The sequence below is a fragment of the Eublepharis macularius genome, chromosome 1 (assembly GCF_028583425.1).
Source record: "Eublepharis macularius isolate TG4126 chromosome 1, MPM_Emac_v1.0, whole genome shotgun sequence".
NCBI lineage: Eukaryota > Metazoa > Chordata > Lepidosauria > Squamata > Eublepharidae > Eublepharis > Eublepharis macularius.
The window spans coordinates 74,118,735-74,139,449 of record NC_072790.1 but is presented as its reverse complement, the minus strand read 5'-3'; the positions used below and the strand labels follow the sequence as shown (position 1 = coordinate 74,139,449).

Sequence of the window (20,715 nt, the reverse complement as noted above, 5' to 3'; positions counted from 1 at the left end):
CGGCGTCCCTAACCTCACGCATATCTGGGCGAAGACCAGAGGGTCCAGCCTCCATTCGGCCTGGTCTATCAGGTTCCTGCTCAGCCAGTCCGCCTGATGGTTCTGTTGGCCCGCCACGTGTACCGCTTTTAGGGACTTTAAGTTTACCTCTGCCCAAGTGAAGATCTCCTCCGCCTCCGCATTCAGAGCTTTGAACCTGGTGCCTCCCTGTTTGTTTATGTAGGCTTTCGCCGTCATATTGTCCGTTTGTACTAGAACATGATGGTCTTCTAAAGAGTTCTTTAACCCTTTTAGACCATTTTTTATGGCCCTTAGTTCGAGCAGATTTATGCTGAAGTGTCTTTCCGACTTGTTCCACAGACCTTGAATCATTCTGTCCTGTAAGTGTGCCCCCCAACCTGTCAGACTTGCATCCGTGGTTAGTACCAGTCTTTTTGGTTCTCTGAGTGGTACACCCTCTATGAATCTTGTCGGATTTGTCCACCACTCCATCCTTTCCGTCAGCGCCTCCGGAACCTCTACTACCATCTCCCTTCTGGTCATTATTATCCGTTGATATGGGCGAAGGAAGCGTTGCAGAGGACGTGTGTGAAATCGTGACCACTGTAGTGTCTCTTGGCATGACCCCATCATTCCCAGAAGCTTTGCCAACGTCATCACCTCCACCTGTCTGTTCCTCTGAACTTCCTGGACCAGCTCTATGATTTTCTGCTGTCTCTCCAATGACACGAAGGCTCTGTCTTTTATCGTGTCCACAATAACTCCCAAGTGGGTAATAATCTGTGTAGGTGTCAGAGTGCTTTTCTGCTTGTTGACAACAAATCCGTGTCTTTCCAGGCAGTCTATCGTAACCTTCACTGCTGAGTGAGTCGCTCGCATGGATGAGGATTTTATTAGGATGTCGTCGAGGTATGGGCACAGGGCTATTCCTTGGGTTCTGAGGAAGGCTATTAGAGTCACTAAGACCTTGGTAAACACTCTCGGAGAAGATTTCAGACCGAAAGGCAGGGCCCTGTATTGATAGTGATTCCCATCGTAGGCGAAGCGGAGATATTTCCTGTGGGATTCTCGAATAGGGATATGCAAATAGGCCTCCGACAGATCTATGGATGCGAGAAAGTCTCCCTTTTGGATGGTCTGTATGGTTGATTTCATTGTCTCCATTTTGAACTTGCGTGACTTCACATGACGATTCAGCCATTTGAGGTCCAGAATAGCTCGAATATCCCCATTCTTCTTCGGAACGATGAAAAACACTGAATACACTCCCTGCCTCTGCTGTTTTACTGGCACCGGTTCTATGGCCCGTATTTCCAACAGATGTTGGATGGCTTCTCTCACTTTGAGATGTTTCTGTAAGAGAGTGTCCCGTGGCAACTGGATGAAACGTCGTCGCGGAATCTTGTCGAACTCCAAAGAATAGCCCTTGGATACTATGTCTAGCACCCATCTGTCTGAGATCGTTTGCTTCCATTGATCGGAGAAATGCTGTAGGCGTCCCCCGATTTGCTTGACCATCGGCCGATAGTCACGCTTGACCACCTTTCTTTTGGCCCTTTGTCTGTGTGGCTGATTTTCTGAAGGTGAATGGCCGCCGGTCACTTCCTTGTCTAGATTGCCAACGACTTCTAAAGGTTCTGTCAGGACCCTGTCTTGAGAACCTTTTGCTATCCCGAAAGGGCTGTCGACCTTTATACTTCGTGTCTTTTTTCCTGGACGGTAGAAACTTCTTCTTTTCAGTATCTTCCACCAGATACCTCTCCAAGGCCTCTCCAAAGAGCTTACTCCCCGAGAAGGGAATGGCTGCTACTCTACTGCGCGCTTGTGGGTCTACATCCCAATTTCTAAGCCATGTGTTACGCCGGGCGGTGACGTTAAAACCCATGGCTCTGGACGACATTTGGAAGGCATCCAATGTGGCATCTGCCGCAAAGGCCGAAGTAAGAGCAATCTTCTTCGCTTCGTTTTTAATGTCCTTGGGAACCTCGCTCCCTGCGGCAGCCAGATCTGAGGCCCAGGTGTATGCTGCTCTAGCAAAAAGTGATGCTGTAGCTGAGGCTCTCAGTGCTGCTGAAGAAGCTTCATAGTTTCTGCGTAGAGCTTGCTCTATCTTTTTGTCTGATGGGTCCCTTGGCACTCCCTCTGCGTCCATTGGTAGAATCGATGATGTAGCAAGAACCGATACAGGATCATCCACAACAGGCAACCTGACCTGTTTTGCCGAATCAGGAGTCAGAGAGTAAAACTTATTGAAGGCAGAGTGATATGTTTTGGGTTTTGCAGGATTATCCCATTCAGCCTTGAGAATGCCGTGAAAAGCAGCCGGGAGTGGCACCCCTGACTGTTTGGGCCCCATTTTAGGAAGTGCCCTTTCTAAGCCTTGAGGATATAATTGTCCAGAATCTTGGGACCCTGAAGGGGTCTGAGAAATCTCCAGTGTCCTGAGGACCTTAGCCAGTAATTTATTGTACACTTCTTGAGGGAAAAGCCTAGTCTGCAGTTGGCCTACATCTTCCTCCTCTTCATCTGAAAGCTCTCCCTCCTCGCTCTGTGAGGATTGTCCATGTAAGTCTGAACCTGAAGGGGAATCCTCCGACTCACTGGAGTCTCCCCCTAGCCAACTCTCCACCTTCTTTCTCTTTGATTTAGTGGTCACGGATTGCTTGGCCTGTCTCTTCCTATCTTGGATCGAATATCCTGCCTTCTCTTTACCTGGGCTCACAGCCTGCTTTTTAAGGTCTTTAACAGCCCCATCCAAACCTTTCTTTATTTCTGCCCTAATCCATGCCAATATATTGGCCTTAGCTTCCTGGTCAGAAAGGTCAGGTTCTGCCTCTGGGGTCCCCCTCTGGGTTAAGTAGGGTGATAAAGGGGAGCTGGGTGACTCCCTACCACTGAGGGTTGTCTCCACCGTCCTTCCCTCAGTCGCGTTCGCCTCCGCCGCCATTCCCGCCAAAAACTTCCCTGTATAGAAAAAGGGAAAATGCCAGTTGTGGGGACACACTGAACCCAGCAACCCCCTACAGGGCCTGCTTAGAGTTGCTCCAGAGCCCCAACCGGCAGGCGGGAAGCACCCCCTCCTCGGAAAAACGCTCTTACCTTGATCTGGCGTTTCGGCGCGAATTGGGGCTCTGCCGCTCTTTTTCTCCTGCTGTTGTTGCCGCGGCTTTTCTGTCACAGCTTTCCTAGCCGCGGCTGCGCCGATCGCGACTCTTCGCGCCAAAAAGAAAAGAGCTGCAGCCTTGTTTTCTGCAGCGGCAGGCTTTTTTCTAAATCTTCGTCTTAGCCCCTGCAGAAGCCGGGTTCCCGCTCCTGGGAAAAACGTCGGCTCTGCTGCTCGCTGCCAAACGTGCCACCAGATTCGGGAGGGGGGTGGGGTTGGAGGAACAAGTCCTTCCTTTACCCCTGCGAGCCAGCGCCGTCCACTTTCTCTTTCTTCTTTCCTAGGATCGTTGCTCCAGAGAGCAATGAAGTTTGCGTCCCTGCAGAAGCAGGGCCGGAAAAACTGGAGAGCCGAGGGGAGCCCCTCCCCCTAGGATCGCAAGTTTGTCCGACCCTGCTTGGAAGGAGGAGGAGCTACCCAAGAGTCAGGACTGACTGCCCCACTCTCAGGACCACAGGAGAATATGAGTCAAATTGATTGACTTTATGTTATAAAGATAAGAGATATAAGAGGAAGTAAAGAGTAACATATAGAGTATAAGTTAAATTGGTTGACTTATAAATGTATTCATCACTTATGAGTACTCAAGTTATGTATAGGGAAGGATAAATTGTTTGTCCCATATTGATGACATTAGAATGAATAAGTTAGAGTACAGGATATTGAGAATATTACCAGTATTATTACTATTGAATAATATGCCAGGAATGTATTAGTTAGTTGATAAGTGAAGGGAAACTGACTTAGTACTGTGTTATAATAGACTAGCTTAGAAGAGTGTGAAAGTATATGTTTAATTGACAAAATAAGTTGAAATGAGTAGGGGAAGAATAGACAAAGGGTTGGAAAACTGTTGGAAGTCAACAAACGGGGGGGGGAAGGGAGGGGGTTAGAACTGGAATATTAAAGTAATTTGATTGTTATAAATGACGAAATATTTCTAATTCCAATTAAAAAAATTTATAAAAAAAAATGCAAAAATAGAAAGTTGCTCCACGATATGTTAAACATTCCACTGTAAGGGAATTCAAAGAAAATCCCATTTCTCCTGTTACCTTGGTGTGATTTCATTCCAAATCCAGGTCTCCGGAAAATTTGTTCTTACATGAGGATTACCAAAATCTACTACTGATGTAGTCTCCAGATGGTTCTGTAACTCACTCTCTTCAGAATATCCCATCAAAAAAAAAAGGTCATGATCATCTATGAAAATAAGAATATTTTCAGAAATTCTGCCATGTTTTTATAATCAACAAAAAAAAACCTGTGCAGAGGCGGGCAATGGTGAACCACCTCTGTCAGCTTCTTGCCTTGAAAACTCCAGCAGGGGTTGTCAATAGTAAGCTATGACTTGACAGCACTTTCCACCACCAAAATAAACTGTATAACCAAAATAGGTTGTACAGTAAAAAAGTATGGCAAAATCCATATAATGCATCATCAATCATGTCACCATATCTTTCTTTACAAGGCACAGCTCATGAACCACGTACAATATATAGTTAATCTTTCATTACTTACAGAAAAGCGTGGGTTCACGGTATCGTGGAAGGCTGGCATCAGTAAATACCCAGAGGTTACATTTCTGAATACAACATGTAAAAAGATAGTTCAATTAAAATATACACCACATAAATATATTAAAATGTACAACGTATGTATGCATTTTATCCTAATATTATTTTATTAATTTTAATGTATATTTTATAAGCAAAAAATCAATACAAAAAATGAGGCATGAGGAGCAAAGCCTTCAGTAGCCATAATGACTGGGCCATCTTCTGGCACACTTTATCTGAAAATATATTCATGCTAATGAATTTGATTTTGAACTAACTTACTGAAGCATGATTTAGGCTTTTAGATGTGGGGGAACTGCTGGGACTCACAGGAGGGAATTTCATTGCTCACTTCCTCTCCTCCCTTTTGGTCTTCCTCTTTATCTCCCCCTTCCACCCTCTCCCTTTTCTTTCTGTCTACCCTCCCCTACTTCAGCTTTGCTCCCCTTGCCATTCCCTCCCCTCTCCTACCTACCTTTCTGACAGACTTTTTCTCTTTCTCCCCGACAGAACCCACCCGCTCCACTTACCAACCTTTTCTGTTCCCCAACCCATCTTCAGCACCCGACCTTTTTTTTTGTTCCTCTCCAGCTTTATCTTCCCTTCTTCCTATATTTTACCTTTTTTAGTTTGTCTCTTTCTGTTCCCCACACTGACACTTACTGATGTTTGTACGCCTTGGCAATGAAGGGCTTTTTACGGACAGGCTATTTGCTCCCTGTTTGGCCCTGTACTGTGTCAGATGTTTTTCTGATATATGCACAGCATTCAATATCGTCAGTGGTCATCCTGACACTATCACAGTGTTTGCCCAAGTTAAACAGATGCTGGTTTCTCGCAACTTTTTCTGGAACATGTCATGTCTGACTCCCATGCAGATGTTTACGTTCTCCTTTCCTCCATCTGCCCTAGACCTGCCCTCTGTGCAACGATTGGTCTGTTTGGCTCCTCTCCCCCTACCCCCCAGCTCCTTAGGGGTGAGCAGCTCCTCTGTCCCGCACCGCAGTCCTCTCCCTTTGCTTTGGCCATCCTGAGGAGTGTCTCCAATCAGCATCTATAGCCTAACTATACACATGTAATGTAAAGGTTTCTGGATGACTTGAAACCCAAGGAATCTCTGCTGCACAGTGTAATTATAGATCACTCTGCTTACAATTACAGCAATTAGGATCACCCAGAGCAAAAAATGCAAAATTGATTACCAAGGCTTGGGACTTGTGCCTTGAGGAGATCCCACAAGACTTCACAACAGGAGCATGCTGCCTTAATCTCTCAGAACGCGATGATTTTAGCCAGAATTTGTATATGCTACTGTTGTGGGAGGCGAGAGAGGAGGAGAGGCACCCCCACTCTTCCTCAGTTGTACAGGGGTGTATGTGTGCGTGCCCTACCCCCAGCAGGATCCAGAGCAGGGTAGGGATGTGAGGCTTGTCTGCTAGGTGGCCACCTGGACTCCCCAGCGATGCAGCTTCCCCCAGGCCTCGCAGTGGCCTCCTCACACTCTCCCCCTTGCAATCACTGCTTTACTGCCCCAGCAGCTGCTTGTGAGCTGTACTGGCCTTGCAGCACGTGGACCCAGGGCTGTCTAGCTGAGGTGGGCACCCCATCTCTGTTGGGCTCAAGGACCAAGGGTATGTGTGTGTCTCACATGTGGGGCAGCTTCCCCAGGCTCTTTGGCCTATCACAGCTTCTACCACTCCAAGGATAGAGGTATGCCTCTTGGCAGCCACCTCATGCTACCCCCCCTCACCGCAGCTCCACCTCTCCCGCTGTGGCAGTGTGCATGCAGAGGCAGACCCACGCAGGCTTCGTGGTGCACAGATTCAGGGCTGACTCACTGTAAGTGGATGCCCTGCTGCTGTCAGGACTTGGGGCTGGGTGGGGGTGAGGCCCACATGTGCAAATGAACAAAAAACTGAATAAACAAGGAACCGATAAACAGAATTAGAAGGGGACACCCCCAGGCTCTGAGTTCAGCCTGGGAGTGGGGGTAACCTCTCCCCCTGCTGGGGCTGCAGGGGGCGTGCTCCTGCCTCAGGTGACCCTCATTCACCACCCACTTCGCTCTGGCTAGTGGGGAGGGCATGCTGCATTCTCAGGCAGAATGTTGGCAATTGGCTGCTTTGGCAGTTTAACAGTTATGCAAAATAAGTGACATGTACAAGTTAAGCATTTTCACAGGATCTTTCTTCCAGTTAATGGATCTTTCCTCCAATAATGGAGGAGGGGGAAGATGTACAGACAATTAAAGTCAGAGAGAAATCCAATCCAAATGCAGAGGTGCATAATGAAATAAACAACAATGGGCCATAAATGAGTTTTCACTTTTGAAAAGATCAGGCGCAAAGGGGGAGTGTGAAAAGGGCCTTGCAAGGGCACCAAGATCTCTTGCATGACCTTGAGGGTGTTATTTCTTAAAGGAGCAGACAATACTTTTAGAATTTTAGAGGTCTTCAACCATACAGTTCACTTTCCTACATTTTATATTTCTTCCCTCGCTTGAAGAAAAAAGTCCCACCATGTTCTACATGGCCTCATTTTGCAGATTTTAAAATTGCATTCTGAGACATTGTTCAAAATAAAGATGTAACAAGATCTTAATACATTTTTATTTCCATTTAAACATCAACAATTTGAGGTGAGAGGGCAGGGCAAAAATAATGTATACTGTTTAAAATTGTACCTGAAAGACATTGTAGGAACTTTGGGCTTCACTATCATAGTGTGCTGTGTTATACAGACTTAGCTCATGATGTATCTAAAAGGGGAAAATCCACTATTTTGATAAAATAATAATAGCAGTTTATGAACAATTCAAAATACAAGAACCTTGGAAAGTGAGAAAGCATGAAATATAAACAAGTTTCAAAATAGTACAGTAATAGTTAATAGCACAAATAAAAATTAGTGACAGTTAAAGAAAAAGAAAAATCATTATTAATGGAATTAGTAGATTTAACTATCAGAGAATTGAAAAATTTAATACAACAATAGATATAATAGATATTCTGACGATAACAAAGAAAAGACTTTTCTCCCTAGAAACTTTATATATTAACCATTTCCAGTTTCTTTCTAATACATCTATTCTTTGATGCTTCACTTTAACTCTTATACAAATAACTAGTTATTTATAATTAATTATTTCAAACACCTAGGTCCCATAATTTAATTTGCCATTTCTTTGCTGATGGAGCCTAATTATTCTTACAGTATTTAGCATAAATCATTTTTGCTGCCACCAACATATTGAATCAAAATTTCCTTATTCTTAGCTCTTACACCTTTTTATTTAACTATTTTTTTTAGAAAAAAGATTATAATTTACCACCAAATAGTACTTTCCCTTACAAACCTGTTTACAAGTATCTTTCTTTCCAGTTTCTTATAACCTTTCTTTGTTGTAATGAACTTAATTTTATAATTTTTAACAATAATAATTTTTTTTATAATGATTCCCTTGTAGCAGGTGTGGTTTTATCCTTCCAATGCCTTGCATATACTATACTTGCTACTGTTAAAAACAAAATTACTTCTTAATGTATTCATGGGATAGTTTGTACATGATTTGACTTCAGGTTTTAATTGCACTCCAACCTCCCATTTTTCTTCAATAGTTGTAGATTACATTTCTTTAAAACATTTTGCCTGGTAGAAGGTCTATACCCTACCACAAATTTTGTTAGTCTTATAGATGCTACTGGACTCTTGTTCTTTTCTTCTGCATCTAATTCATGACCCTGCTCTTTCAAGAACCTACAAAGGATCTGCAATTGTACTACCTATTTTAAGTCTACTAGATTTCAATATTTTCTTGCAAATTCGTAAATATAAACCGATCTCCACTGTACTCTTTCCCTCTCTTTCGTCCCAATGGAACTGGTTGTGAAAAAAGGACTCCTCAGAAATTCCTTGTCTACAGTAAGTGGAAGGAAACTCCTTTTTAACGATATACTATTTAAACAGCTTTAAAAAAAATCATGAATATATTAAACTTACCGCATCCTCTGAGATATCACTTCTTTTTCCAATCAGCTTTGTACTCCTGTCCACTACTAAAAGTCCAATGGTTGTTCTAAGCTCAGTTACATTGATTTTGAGGGTAACGTTTTCAGAGGGTTTAGCTTTATTTTTACTCCAGTACATGTTAATCTGCAGGTAAAAACACTAAATTAGTTTACATTCTGCAGTAGGTGGTTTGAAGCAGCTGATTGTTTTCATATATGTTGTTACCCTAGAAACAAACAAGGAATACACATGTGTAGCCTTCAGAGATGCACCTCCTGAACCAGGTTGCAGGATCTTTGGAATCTGTGTGTACACGAGAGTACAATATTAAGCAATATTAAGGAAAATCGAGGGGAAGTGACTGCAATTTAACAGAATAATTTTTACTGACTACAGAAGATAGGTTAAAAAGGTAGAGAGAAAGAAACATTTTAAAAAATGCATTCATACTATGAGTAGCTAAACTGAAGATCAGCCCAAAGGATTACTTTACAGTTACCTAAAAAGTTATTAATCCACCTAGAGTGTGAGCAGTGCCCCAATGCAAAAACAAGGAAGAAGATCCTTGCTGAAGGGGATGGGGGTGGTGTAAAAAACATGGGAAGGAAATCTGCCAGGAGAAAAGGGTGAGAAGGGAGGCAGGGAGAGAAGGCATGGGGAAGATTTGAGGGGAGCAAAGGATGCACATTGTGCCTTCTCTAACTTTATGGAAGGTAATGTGAGACATGTAAAGAACTCTGGTGTGAGCTTGTTGTGCAGTTTAAACCAAGGAGAAAACATGGAGCTGAGAATAATTTGCCTTGTCACCTATGTTAACTATCTGGCCATGAGTTTTAGAACCATCCAGAGTGAGACCCAGGAAGCTGCTGTCAGATAGCAAAATGGGAAAAAAACTATTACAACCAGCAAACAAGGAGGATCTTTCTGCAACTGGGTAAAACACAGCCTTGATAGATGCCTAAATGTAGACTTCGTCAACTTTCTCCAAGATGGGCATGAGAGTTCGGCCCACAGCAAGACAGCCGGTGTACTCTGATGCAGAGTCACTGCACTCCATCCTAAGTATTCTTTATTTGTACAACAAGCTTTAGGACCAAACTGTAGGAGCCTTGTTTTAGAATCAAGAACTAAGCTAGCAATCAGATTTAAGATTCTGAAATAGTTTGTAAAATTCTACTTCTGAATGAATGCAAAAGGAAGCACTACACACTTACCTGGTTTTTAAAAACAGGATGAACAGGAACATTTAGAGCATCATTTATTACTTCCCCACTATCACTCACATAGTAGGCAATTATGCATGCCATTGGGGCCCAAGAATTTTCTGGTGTTAAAGTGAAGGCTGAGGACTGCAGCTCAGTTTTACCAGCAACTACAATTTGTTCTTTAGATACTACCTGAATGAAAAAATATCAAGTTGGTTAAGCTACCTAGAAATTGTGTTGCAGTTAAAATTGAACAGCAACTACTTCTTTAAGCAAAAAAGCATTATTTTTTTTAAAAAACATGCTGAAAGCTCTGCTTGGCTTTTTGTATAGAAGAAAACACGTTTTTGTTCATCTTTATTTCACAATATTTACAGAAAACATAGAAATTAATAGATAACAAGCATCAAATGTTGTTTCAAACTGAGGAAAAAGGGAATAAGCAAGAAAGAATGGGATAAAAAGGAAAATTATAATAAATGATAATATGACTAACAACAGATTATAATTAGAAACTAAAGCTTTCATAATTTTCATCAGGTGATCAATTGAAGCTGTAATCAATGGTGTTAATTTTATTTTTGAAATTATTCTCATTTTGGTTGCCAGGATAAAAGGGAATACAAAAAATATTAAAAGTGGTCTTTTCCTTCTACCACTCCTAGGTTTGATGGGGGGAAATCATGCTTTTTGTGAGACTACAGAGGACACTGAAACCATCCACTGACACTCTGCTTTTATGTGCCCATTTCAGCAGGTAGTAATATGCAGCAGGTCCTTTTTAGGGGTTGCCCTTAACTTATGGACTCTGGCAAGTCTCTTTGACCTCATCCCTCGCAGTGTTCAGAGGAAGTGAAATGCATTTGTTTCATCAAGCTTTTTGTTATATCTGCAGTGGCTCCTTCTTGCATTTCTTACTCAGTAATGTGGTTTGGCCTAAACTTTGCATCCCTGTTGAAATGGTGGCAAGATATTGAGGAGCAATGGCCACTGTTCCAATCTTTTTTGTGATTTTTAACATGGCCTTTTTCCTCATAGGTTTTGCATCCTGATTGGCAAAATGTAGAGAAAGAAATGTTGGCCTTTGCTCTGATATGTTGTGTAGTGGGCAATTATACTCAAGTTGCTATTACATACTCTGTGTTCTATAAGCTGCCTGGAAGATTCTAGCTATCAAAAGACAAGATATGGATGTTTTAAATATGGAAGAATCTCCTGGTGTTTTTCTTTAACATCGGTAGTTTCCACATAGAAGGGGCTTACATGGTTTTGCCATTGTTGGTGCAGCTGCTGATAATGCACAGAGAAAGGGGGGGGGCTTTCACATGGCAAGTCTCCCCACAATTTTCCTGCCCCAGTTCCCCAGCAGCAGCTACTGATCTTTGCTAAGTCACTGGGCTTTTGCAATTTCTTTTAAAAAGCACTAAATTATTGCTATAGTAATACATGTAACAGGTTCTCTGAATTCCCAGCTTGCTTTCTTGCTTTTTTAAACTAAATCTCTAGCCCCTTCCCTTGCAGAGGTCAAAGGAAAAGGGCTTATCTCCGCAAGGAGCAACACACTCAGTTTTTAAAAAAATGAAAGGTGGGAATTCAGAGAACCTGTTACATGTATTGTTGCAACAGTAGGTTGATATGATATTCTAGTGCTGATTTAAAAAAAATATTAACACACGCCCCCTAGCAGCGAAGGGAGGAAATGAGTGCTGCAAGGATACAATTAGGGGGAAAAGCTTAAGTTTTGGAAAAGATCAGAGAAAAGCCAGGGAAACCTCAGGAGGAGCATGAATACACCAAAATGCTGAGGAGAAGCAGGGGAAAAACTGCTTCCCGACATCACTGAATCCTGGGCACACAACTTATGTGGAAGTAGCCATCCTCTAAATAGTCTTGTAAACATTCCAAAACAAAGAGTATGAAATTTATGCCTAAGTCAAATTATATGACCTATTTCCCCAAATACGTTCTATGAATCCTGGAGGTTCTTTTGCTGAAAAAGTCAAGGGGACTGACTATTCAGGGACAACCCAGAGACATTTCACTTCAACAGCATATACAGAAAAGAAAGCATAAGCAAGTCTCTTGAACCACATAAAAGATTGATCAGAGAAAAGATTTCCAACTGCACCGATTTCAATAGAGTCTTCTAAGAGCACTTAGTCTTTGATGGTTTGGTGATGCTTTGGTATGGTGACTAACTATATATGGTCATCTGAATCTTCTAAGATGTTACAGACAAGTTGGGAGATTCTCTCCTACCCCTCAATATATTCAACCCATAAGTTCAGCACAGAACTCATCATTTTCCCAGGAGATACTGAGTAGAGATGGGCACGAAATGGGGAAAAAAACAAGAGTTTCACATTTCGTCGCATTCCATGAATTATGGAACACGAATTTCCACAAAATTGTCCCGTTTTGCGATATGATTTGTTAGTTTCGTGATTCGTCAGAACCCAGGGCACATCAACGGTCCCCTTCACACCCAGAGATGCCAAACTCACAGGGAGACTTCAGCAGGCTCTCCTCTAGCCACCCTCCAAGTAGCTCTCTTCAGGCACTCTTTGCTGACTTTTCTCTCCCATCCTCCTGGCCTCCTGCTTTCTGCCACTGCTGGAAGAAAAGTCAAGCAAAGTGAATCTGCTTGGGTTTTCCTCACTTCAGGTTCTCTTTGCTCACTTTTCCTTCCTGTCCTCCCATCCTCCTCCTGCTCTGACATTCCCTCCTCCCCCGCTTCCAAGTTCTCAAAGGAAAAGCCGAGCAGAGCGGAGCCTCTCAAGATCCACTCGGGAAACTTGGGGGCAGGAGGGGGGTGGGAAGGCATGTCAGAGCAGCAGGAGGACAGGAGGCAGAGAGTCAGGGAAGGGTTCCTGAAGCTGGCGAGCAGCGAGCAGCAGCAGCAGGAGCTGCTGAGGCTGCCACCGCTGCTACTCTACCACCTCATTCTTAAAAATGGAGAAGGGAAACAGAGAGGAGAAGGAGTCTCTGACTACAGTTCCCAAGTAAACTTGCACAGACCCGCATTGCTCAGGTCTCAGGTTGGCAGGGAGAACTGCCTATCAAGGTTATGTGGGCTAAGACTGGGGTTTCTGCAGACATTTTGGGCCTATGTTGCCTAGGGAATCAATGGATCGGCACCAGCCTGCCTGGCAGCACAAAGCATTCACGAATTGAACAAATCAGCCTCCAAAGTCATGGATTTCATGAAAAATGCGGCCCCACGAAATGCATATTCACGATATATGAATCAGCCCAATTCGTCACAAAATTTGATTCATATTTCGATTCATGCCCATGTCTAATACTGAGGCATAACTTCACCAGAGTTTTTAACAAGAACTGGCCAATCATGGTGATCTGACTTAAGAGAAAGAATGATTGAGGGCAGGGAGCCAACATATCAAAGATAGAAATCTCTTGCCTATCACAGTATACAATACATGTACATAATATACATATACGTACTATGCATAAGAACAATAGCATACAGGAAATCCTTTCCCTTAAGTGTGAAAGTGTGCTTGTTTGTATCTTTTAAACCCACGTGCTCATGAATGCTTGAGCAGGGGTAAGCACAGGTGAAAAAAATTAAAAACAGTAGCATTCTCTCTAAAAATGGCTAAATATATATATATTTTCCTCTTGTGGTTTTCTCATATTTGTTTGTACTGAAAAACTTTAAAAACAAATGTAAAATAATTCAGATATTATCTACCATATAGCTGATCTCTGTCACAGGTTTGTTGCTTTTAACGCTCAGTTCCAATGGTGACCCAACCTAGAAAAATAATGTAACTTGAATAAATATGTCAACATGCTTGTTATTGGTGAATTTAAGAAACTGCTGAATAACTGATAAGAGTAAGTTACCTTAACATCTTGACTCGTTTTTTTAATTAGGAGATAAGTTGTACTGGGAGAGAAGAATACATCATTAATGATTATAGAAGTCTGACCATCGAGAAATTTGGCCTATAAAAAAAAATCCAAGATGTTTATGAATAAAGTGATACGCTTTTATGAAGCTGCATAAATATTTAAAGAGCTTCACTAGGAAGCAGCTAGGTACGTTCCATGCCCTTAAAAACTACATAAATAGAAAACTGATTGAAAGTGCAGATCATCCATTCTTCCCATTCAGTATCATCTTATCTTACTGACAGAAGTTTTCTGGAGCCTCGGTGACAGAGGGGTCTTTCCCAGCACAGCTACTCTCGTTCTTTTTGCAGAGGAGGGTTGTACTTGGGTTTTTCAAGGGATTGTATTGGGTTTTTCAGCATACCAGCAAGTTTTCTAAGACTGAGTTATGACACTATCACATCCACAATCCACAAGAGTACTCTTGAGCTCTTCCTGTTCACTTTCAATGGTATTGTTCCAGAACTTCCTATACTAGATTATTCCTGTATAGTTTAGCTGTCTCACAGTTAAATGCAGTTGCAGACTTACTACGCAGAGTTACTCTATTCTAAGCCCAATCAACGCCACATAGAACTGAAAGGGTTTTTTTTAATCTATTGGTTTGAGGAAAAAGTAACAGAAAAGCTCTACCTTAACTTTCAATGATGTTGTATTAACTAGAACTGGAAATTCAATCTGAATGATCCCGTTTTCTGGGACAGAGTAGTTAAACTTCTCCTCTGTCTGAAGTTCATTTCCATATCCATACATGTAGTCTTCTGAATGTCTGACAGAGATCATGACATTATTCTGTCGGTCATCAGAACTCAATGGATTCTTGTCAGCTCTTGTGACTTTCAACTGAAAACAGGAAAAAGCACATTCATAAATTAAACCCCAAAAAGCATTTTTTTAATTAAAGTTTTAGAGAATACAGCACCAACAACAAGATTTATACCCTTTTCATATTTTTGAAATTCCAATGCATAGTCAGCATTAACAGCTTACAACATTGTATATCCAATATTCTGAAAAACTCTTCCGTTGCCTCACGGCAGATAATGCGCAATTCTAACAGGATCATTAAAAGTTTTGTTTCAACTGGGCATTCCTGCACCCACAGCCGAAACAGTTACAGTGCAATCCTGAACACAGCAGTGCCCCTTTAAATCCACTGAAATCAGTGGGCTTAGAAGGACAGAACGTAGTTCAGAACAGCAGAGTTAGTTGCTCTGCATGAAGAACATACGGTCTTTTGCAGACTGTGTGATCTACTGCTAACCCAGTCTTTTATTTTCTGCCAGTCTACAGAAGAATGCAGTTTCATTTAAGCCTTAAACCAATTTCATGTAATCCTGGCCAGTGCATTAATATTAAATCCATGCACAACCTCACTAGATATAAGGCATATCTATGCTCCAGACTTAATAATTAATTGGCTTAATAATAATTCCATCTCCCCAGAGGATCCAGGAAAGGATGTATAAGTGAGGGAAGCCAGTGATCTCTAACAATGAGTTCCCAGTACCCTCATGAAATGTCAGTTTTCAGGACTTCTGGGACAAAGCTGTGACCGTTAAGTTGCCATTAAATCATGCATATGATTTCTAATAGTCATAGAGTGTTCCACTGTGCAAATCAAAATATTTGCACAACAGAGTAATCCAGGGCTAACATATATATTTCAGCAAGCAAAGAGAAAACACATGTTGAAAAAAAGGAGGGAGCAATGTAATATGTGCACATGAACAGATATGACAACAAATTCCTCATAAGATTTTGCAAAGTTCATAAAAACTCAGGTGACATATTGGACCGCTTAGAGCTGAAGGAACAGACAAAGTAGGGGTAAGGAAAATGGAGGCAGAACAACAACCATCAAGAAGGGAAGGAATTAAAGCAGAAAATGGAAGGAGGGAGACAGATGAAGACTGAGGTGGAAGGAGGAAGGATGGGGTAAGGAAGAAATGGAATCAGGGAGGCTGGAGGAGGGGAAGTTATAGCCACCAGGGTCAGTGGGCCAAGGAAGAAAACAGATACTGCAGCTGTTGAAGCAGCCATACTAAGTAAACCAGAAAAAGATGAGGAAAAAAGATTATACACATACACAAATCAAATTTAGTATTCAAGATGACTGTAAGGATGACTGGCTGGGCCTAGCCCAATAAGTCAAATCTAGAGAATTTTGTCAGTGATGAAGACAGCAGTCAACATGTGTTTGGTCTTCCATTGTTCATGGTAGAATTTTGTAGGCTATCAATGTTTTTATTTATTAATGGGGCTTTAACTTGTTTATATTCTACTTATTCTGAATAGCAGAATTCTGACAGCCAGTTTGGTGTAGTGGTTAAGAGTGCAGGACTCTAATCTGGAGAACCGGGTTTGATCCCCTACTCCTCCACTTGAAGCCAGCTGGATGACGACTTTGGATCAATCACAGCTCTTCTAGAAGCTCTCTCAGCCCCACCCACCTCACAGGGTGTTTGTTGTTGTGAGGATAATAACATACTTTGTAAACCACTCTGAGTGGGCATTGTTGTCCTGAAGGGCAGTATATCAATCAAATGCTATTATGTTATTATTATTTGTGTGCATATATATCTTTCCGCCCTCAACTTTTTCTGGTTTGCTTTAGCTTTTTGGTTGGTTTATTCTCCCTTTTTTGTCCTCATCCACAAAGATGGCTGCAAAGTTAGAAACAGTTCTACCGTTGCAGGAACCCTTGGGCACACTGAAAACAAACTTTAACCTTTTTCGTATGTCCCCAATGTAGATTTTTTGTTGTAAATATAGCTAAAAGATGCTGGGTTTTTAAACACTGATTTGTGCAAAGTATACATTTATTTAGAGTTACAACATGAATGAAACCTGCTGCTGCTGCTCTACCTTTCCAAGATTAAAAAAAAAATCCTACAGAGGTCAAAAGTAAGCCCTGTCATATGTTTTATAAGATCATTTCAAGCTATTTTAAAAACATACATCTGTCTCCATGCTGTGTACTTCATTCACCCTGCATTTTTTATCCTACAATGATATTGATAAGTCAAATAATAACTACACAGAAAAAACTCACCGTAGCTATGAAAGTCAGGGAAGGCTTGAGAACTTTGGGATACTCAGAAAATTCTAATATGTAGTCATAGTACTTTGGAAATATAGTAGTACTTGCATTTTGGGAGATTCCTGTTTATTAAAATATTTAGATGTATTTTAAAAACAAGTTCATAATCATCAATTCCTAAGACCAACTAAAAATTCATTGTCCAGCTATCAACACTTTATGCTGCTGTTGCTAACAAGCTCAATGATGACCCTAAACAATTATACTCCTTTCCTTTACTGCACTGGTTTTCAACCTTTCCAGGTCACTGAGCACAGCCCCCGCCCCGCCCCCCCCACCTCCAGCTGCAAACACAAGACAAGAGGCCACACTACATCAAAGTCATGAGACAGGAGGAAGGGAAGTGAGAGTTATGAGTATCGAGAATCATCAGAATCAAGGCCAGGACTGTGAGCAGCAGACCAAGAGAGCTGAAGACAAGAAACACAAACTGAGCACCAGGAGTTTTGTCATTGTGAGGAACAAGCCGAGGATCAGACTGCTGACTTTGCCTCGCTGCTTGCGTCAACTTATTTGCAAAGAGGAGGAGGAGGCACGGCATCCTTACTCCCTGTGAGTGTACACTGTCAGAAGCCTCTTCTAAAGGCAGCAAACAAATAAGGTCAGCTCTGCAATCCACCTCTGGGACTTGGACCACTGCTTTAGTTAGAGAAAGAAATATTACACTGAGAAATTACAGCAGTTCCACCAACACCCTGGTTCTTTGCAGCTTTGAGTGCTTATTACTTTAATAGTGCAAAAGATACTCTCTTAAACTAAAAAAAAAAAATCTGAATATTCAAATTATCTTAAGATCAATGGAAATTTGTTTACTTTTTTATTTATGTTCTTTATTTATACTCTGCCCTTCTCCCTAGTGGGGACCCAAAGTGGCTCACGTCCTTCTCCTCTCCTCCGTGTTATCCTCACATGAACCTCGTGTGGCAGAGGAGGCCGAAAGATCGTGACTTGCCCAAGGTCCAGCAAGCTTCTATGACAGGATGGAGATTCAAACCTAGGCATCCCATGTCCTAGTCAAATACTCTAACGACTATGCCACACTGGCTCTCAAAATCAGCTCATTTGTAGTCAAGAACTGTAGTTTTCTTGGTATTTTGATTCTGTTCCTTTTGTAAGTCCCCCAACTTAAAGTTCACCCCCACTGGTTCCAGTAACAAAAAAGATCCTATACATTATCCTGTTTATTTCACAAAACTGTCCCGTCTTTCAGTTTCTTACATAATTATTAATTATTGATTTCTGATATACTACCCAAATAATTACTACCCAGCCAGAATGAAACACTTACGTTCTGTTGATTTCAGTGGGGAAAAGTCAAACTTACTAAACTCGCCTATTGAAAAGTAAGATTTTAAAATATTTACTCTTACTGAATTGTGTCATGTACTTAACTAAGAGCCACACGGGATGATACATGTGACATGCATTGGGTTGGGACCCTCAATTTGCAGTCTCACGAGTATGCGACACAGAGGCTTTGAAACACTCTGAGGTCCAAATCTGCTTGGAAGTGTGGTGCATGGTAAGGAGGGGCTTTAGCCTTCTCTTGTGCTGTTTTTCCAAGCCAAAACAGACTCAGTGGGGACCTCTTTGCCCTGCTGTGGGAGCTGCATGAGCTCTCGTCCATACATGTGGAACCCTGCATTGAGGCAAATAGGACCGCCCTGCAGCCATTTGATCTTAGGGAAAACAGTGTAGACAGACAGAATTTTTTAAAAAATGTTATAGTCAGGTGCCTAGTGTTGGTATAAAGTTTTGTAGAAGAATACTTCAAATGAGGTACTGATTGAATAACTGTACTGTTCCCATCAACTTCAGGATGGAATGATGGCTGGAGAAGATTTGGAACTGCAGCTACAAGAGAAACAGCACTGAAGGTCTTATACAGTATTCACTGAACTCTTCCTCCTGCTGGCTGCTTCCACTCTCTTTCACAAAAGAATCTTGTTGACTGTGTGTGTGGGGGTGGGGGGGACTGGCAAGTAAAGTGTGTATGTGACCCGTCTGAGGTTTTTTCAAGCTCTCAGGCTTTTTCGAGTCCTCAGTTTATTTACAAAAAGCAATTGTTTTTCCAAGTCAAGCTGGGGAGGTTACCCATCACTAACTGCAAACCCTTACATGTAGATTCTAAATCTTAATTGCATCTTCTCTTTTTGTTGTAAGCCATGTGTTTCCCAAAAACTAATTTTTAAATGAATGATATGTTGCCCCGTTAGGGCAAACGGGATTTAAGCAGCCTAACTGCTCAACAGACTGCAGCCAAATCTGCAAAGTGTTAATAAGCAGATACAACTCGTAACAAAAACATTTTTTTTGCAGTGTAATGTTTTGCAAATGGTGACTATGGGTTTTCTTGTAGATTGTGGGCAAACTTGCAGCAGTTTTTCTCTTAACTTCCTCGCATCCTCATTTTCTATTTTTGTTGTCGTTCTGTTGTTCCTTCATTGTTTCTCCATGTTTTCTCAAACTGGCTTAAAGATGGTTTGAGAAAGCACATAAAAATACAAAGGAAAATAGAGAAAGACAAAAAATGGCAAACAAGGACATGAGGAAGCTTAAAGAAACACCACAGTATATCAGTTCCCAAACCATGGAGAAAACTCCATGGGGTTGTAATGAAGCAAAAGGAGAGTCCACTGAAAATAAAAATCCTTTGCTTTTCATATAACCAGCCTGTATCTCATGCATTTCTTGTATTCCTCTCATGAGATTGAACAATTGCTGCTATTTTTAAAAGGGAAGCACATGCCTGTAAGAGATTCTGTAACCACAGCAACAATTTCTACAGGTGGTACATATCGCAAATCCCATTCTCCATTTCGGGAAGTGATAGCTTGTATCTCTTGATTGTCAAGTGTGAAGTTCACAGATCCATTAATCTGAAATCAGGAAAAAATTATTAGTTTATCTGTCTTTTAAAAAGAATACCTCAGAAATAAAAATCAGGAGATAACATATTTATTATTATTACACTTCAAGGAAAAGTTGTAGTACATATTAACAGTGCATATATTATCAGGAATCCACACTAGGTCTTTGTGACAAAAGGGAGTCCTGGGGCAACTTAACAAAATTTATTCTAGCAAATTTTTGTGAGTCAGAGTTCTCTTCACTGGATGCACTGAAAGCTTATGCTGGAATAAATTTTATTAGTCTTTAAAGTGCCTCAGTTTGGACTCCTGTTTTACTTTGGAGAAAAGGTGATAATTTTCTTATCAGCAGAGGTTTAAGAAAGTCATCTACTAACTAAGGCGCTAAGGGGTGGGAGAAACAGCAACTTGTATTTTAAATCCAAAGAACTGTGCAAACGGGTAAGATAAGATGGTAGAAAAAAGCAAAAATAAAATTAAAGATCCAGTAATCACAGGAGGCGTAACTGATGAGGACGGGCAAAGAGTAGAGGGAATGCATTAGAGGAGGCCTGCACAACTTGTGACACACAACACTGAACACAGTCTGTCTGCCAGATACCTGGACAGTTGCATTGTTCTTACAATTAGCAAGAAATTAGGGTTTATCAAGCCACTGCTGAGTCCTTTATATAATTTGTGACCTGCATTCAGTGGGTAATACGCTGTGCAGACCAGGAGGCAGTGCAGGAGGACAAGAAGGTAAGGAGAGACTAGTGTCATCCATGAAAGATAGTTTGGGAACACACTTGAATGAGAAAAACGAAGTAGCCCCGTAATGAGAAGTCAGGTTTTTCTTGTCACAAGAATTCCTCAGGGTGAATGAAAAAAATGGCCTTCAAATACACAA

The 20,715-nt window shown here is 41.5% G+C and overlaps 1 protein-coding gene across 1 annotated transcript in view; it reads right to left on the bottom strand.

Moving 5' to 3' along the window:
• Window positions 1-20,715, bottom strand: part of CD109 (CD109 molecule) — a 124,585-nt gene that overhangs the window by 61,107 nt on the left and 42,763 nt on the right. Inside the window, exons 9-18 of the mRNA XM_054993118.1 lie at window positions 19,706-19,835; window positions 16,909-17,018; window positions 14,487-14,696; window positions 13,806-13,907; window positions 13,651-13,713; window positions 9,945-10,127; window positions 8,722-8,874; window positions 7,406-7,480; window positions 4,697-4,748; window positions 4,219-4,372 (exon numbers count right to left, since the gene is read on the bottom strand). Coding sequence (XP_054849093.1) covers window positions 4,219-4,372; window positions 4,697-4,748; window positions 7,406-7,480; window positions 8,722-8,874; window positions 9,945-10,127; window positions 13,651-13,713; window positions 13,806-13,907; window positions 14,487-14,696; window positions 16,909-17,018; window positions 19,706-19,835 — 1,232 coding nt within the window. The remainder of the gene's footprint in view (window positions 1-4,218; window positions 4,373-4,696; window positions 4,749-7,405; window positions 7,481-8,721; window positions 8,875-9,944; window positions 10,128-13,650; window positions 13,714-13,805; window positions 13,908-14,486; window positions 14,697-16,908; window positions 17,019-19,705; window positions 19,836-20,715) is intronic.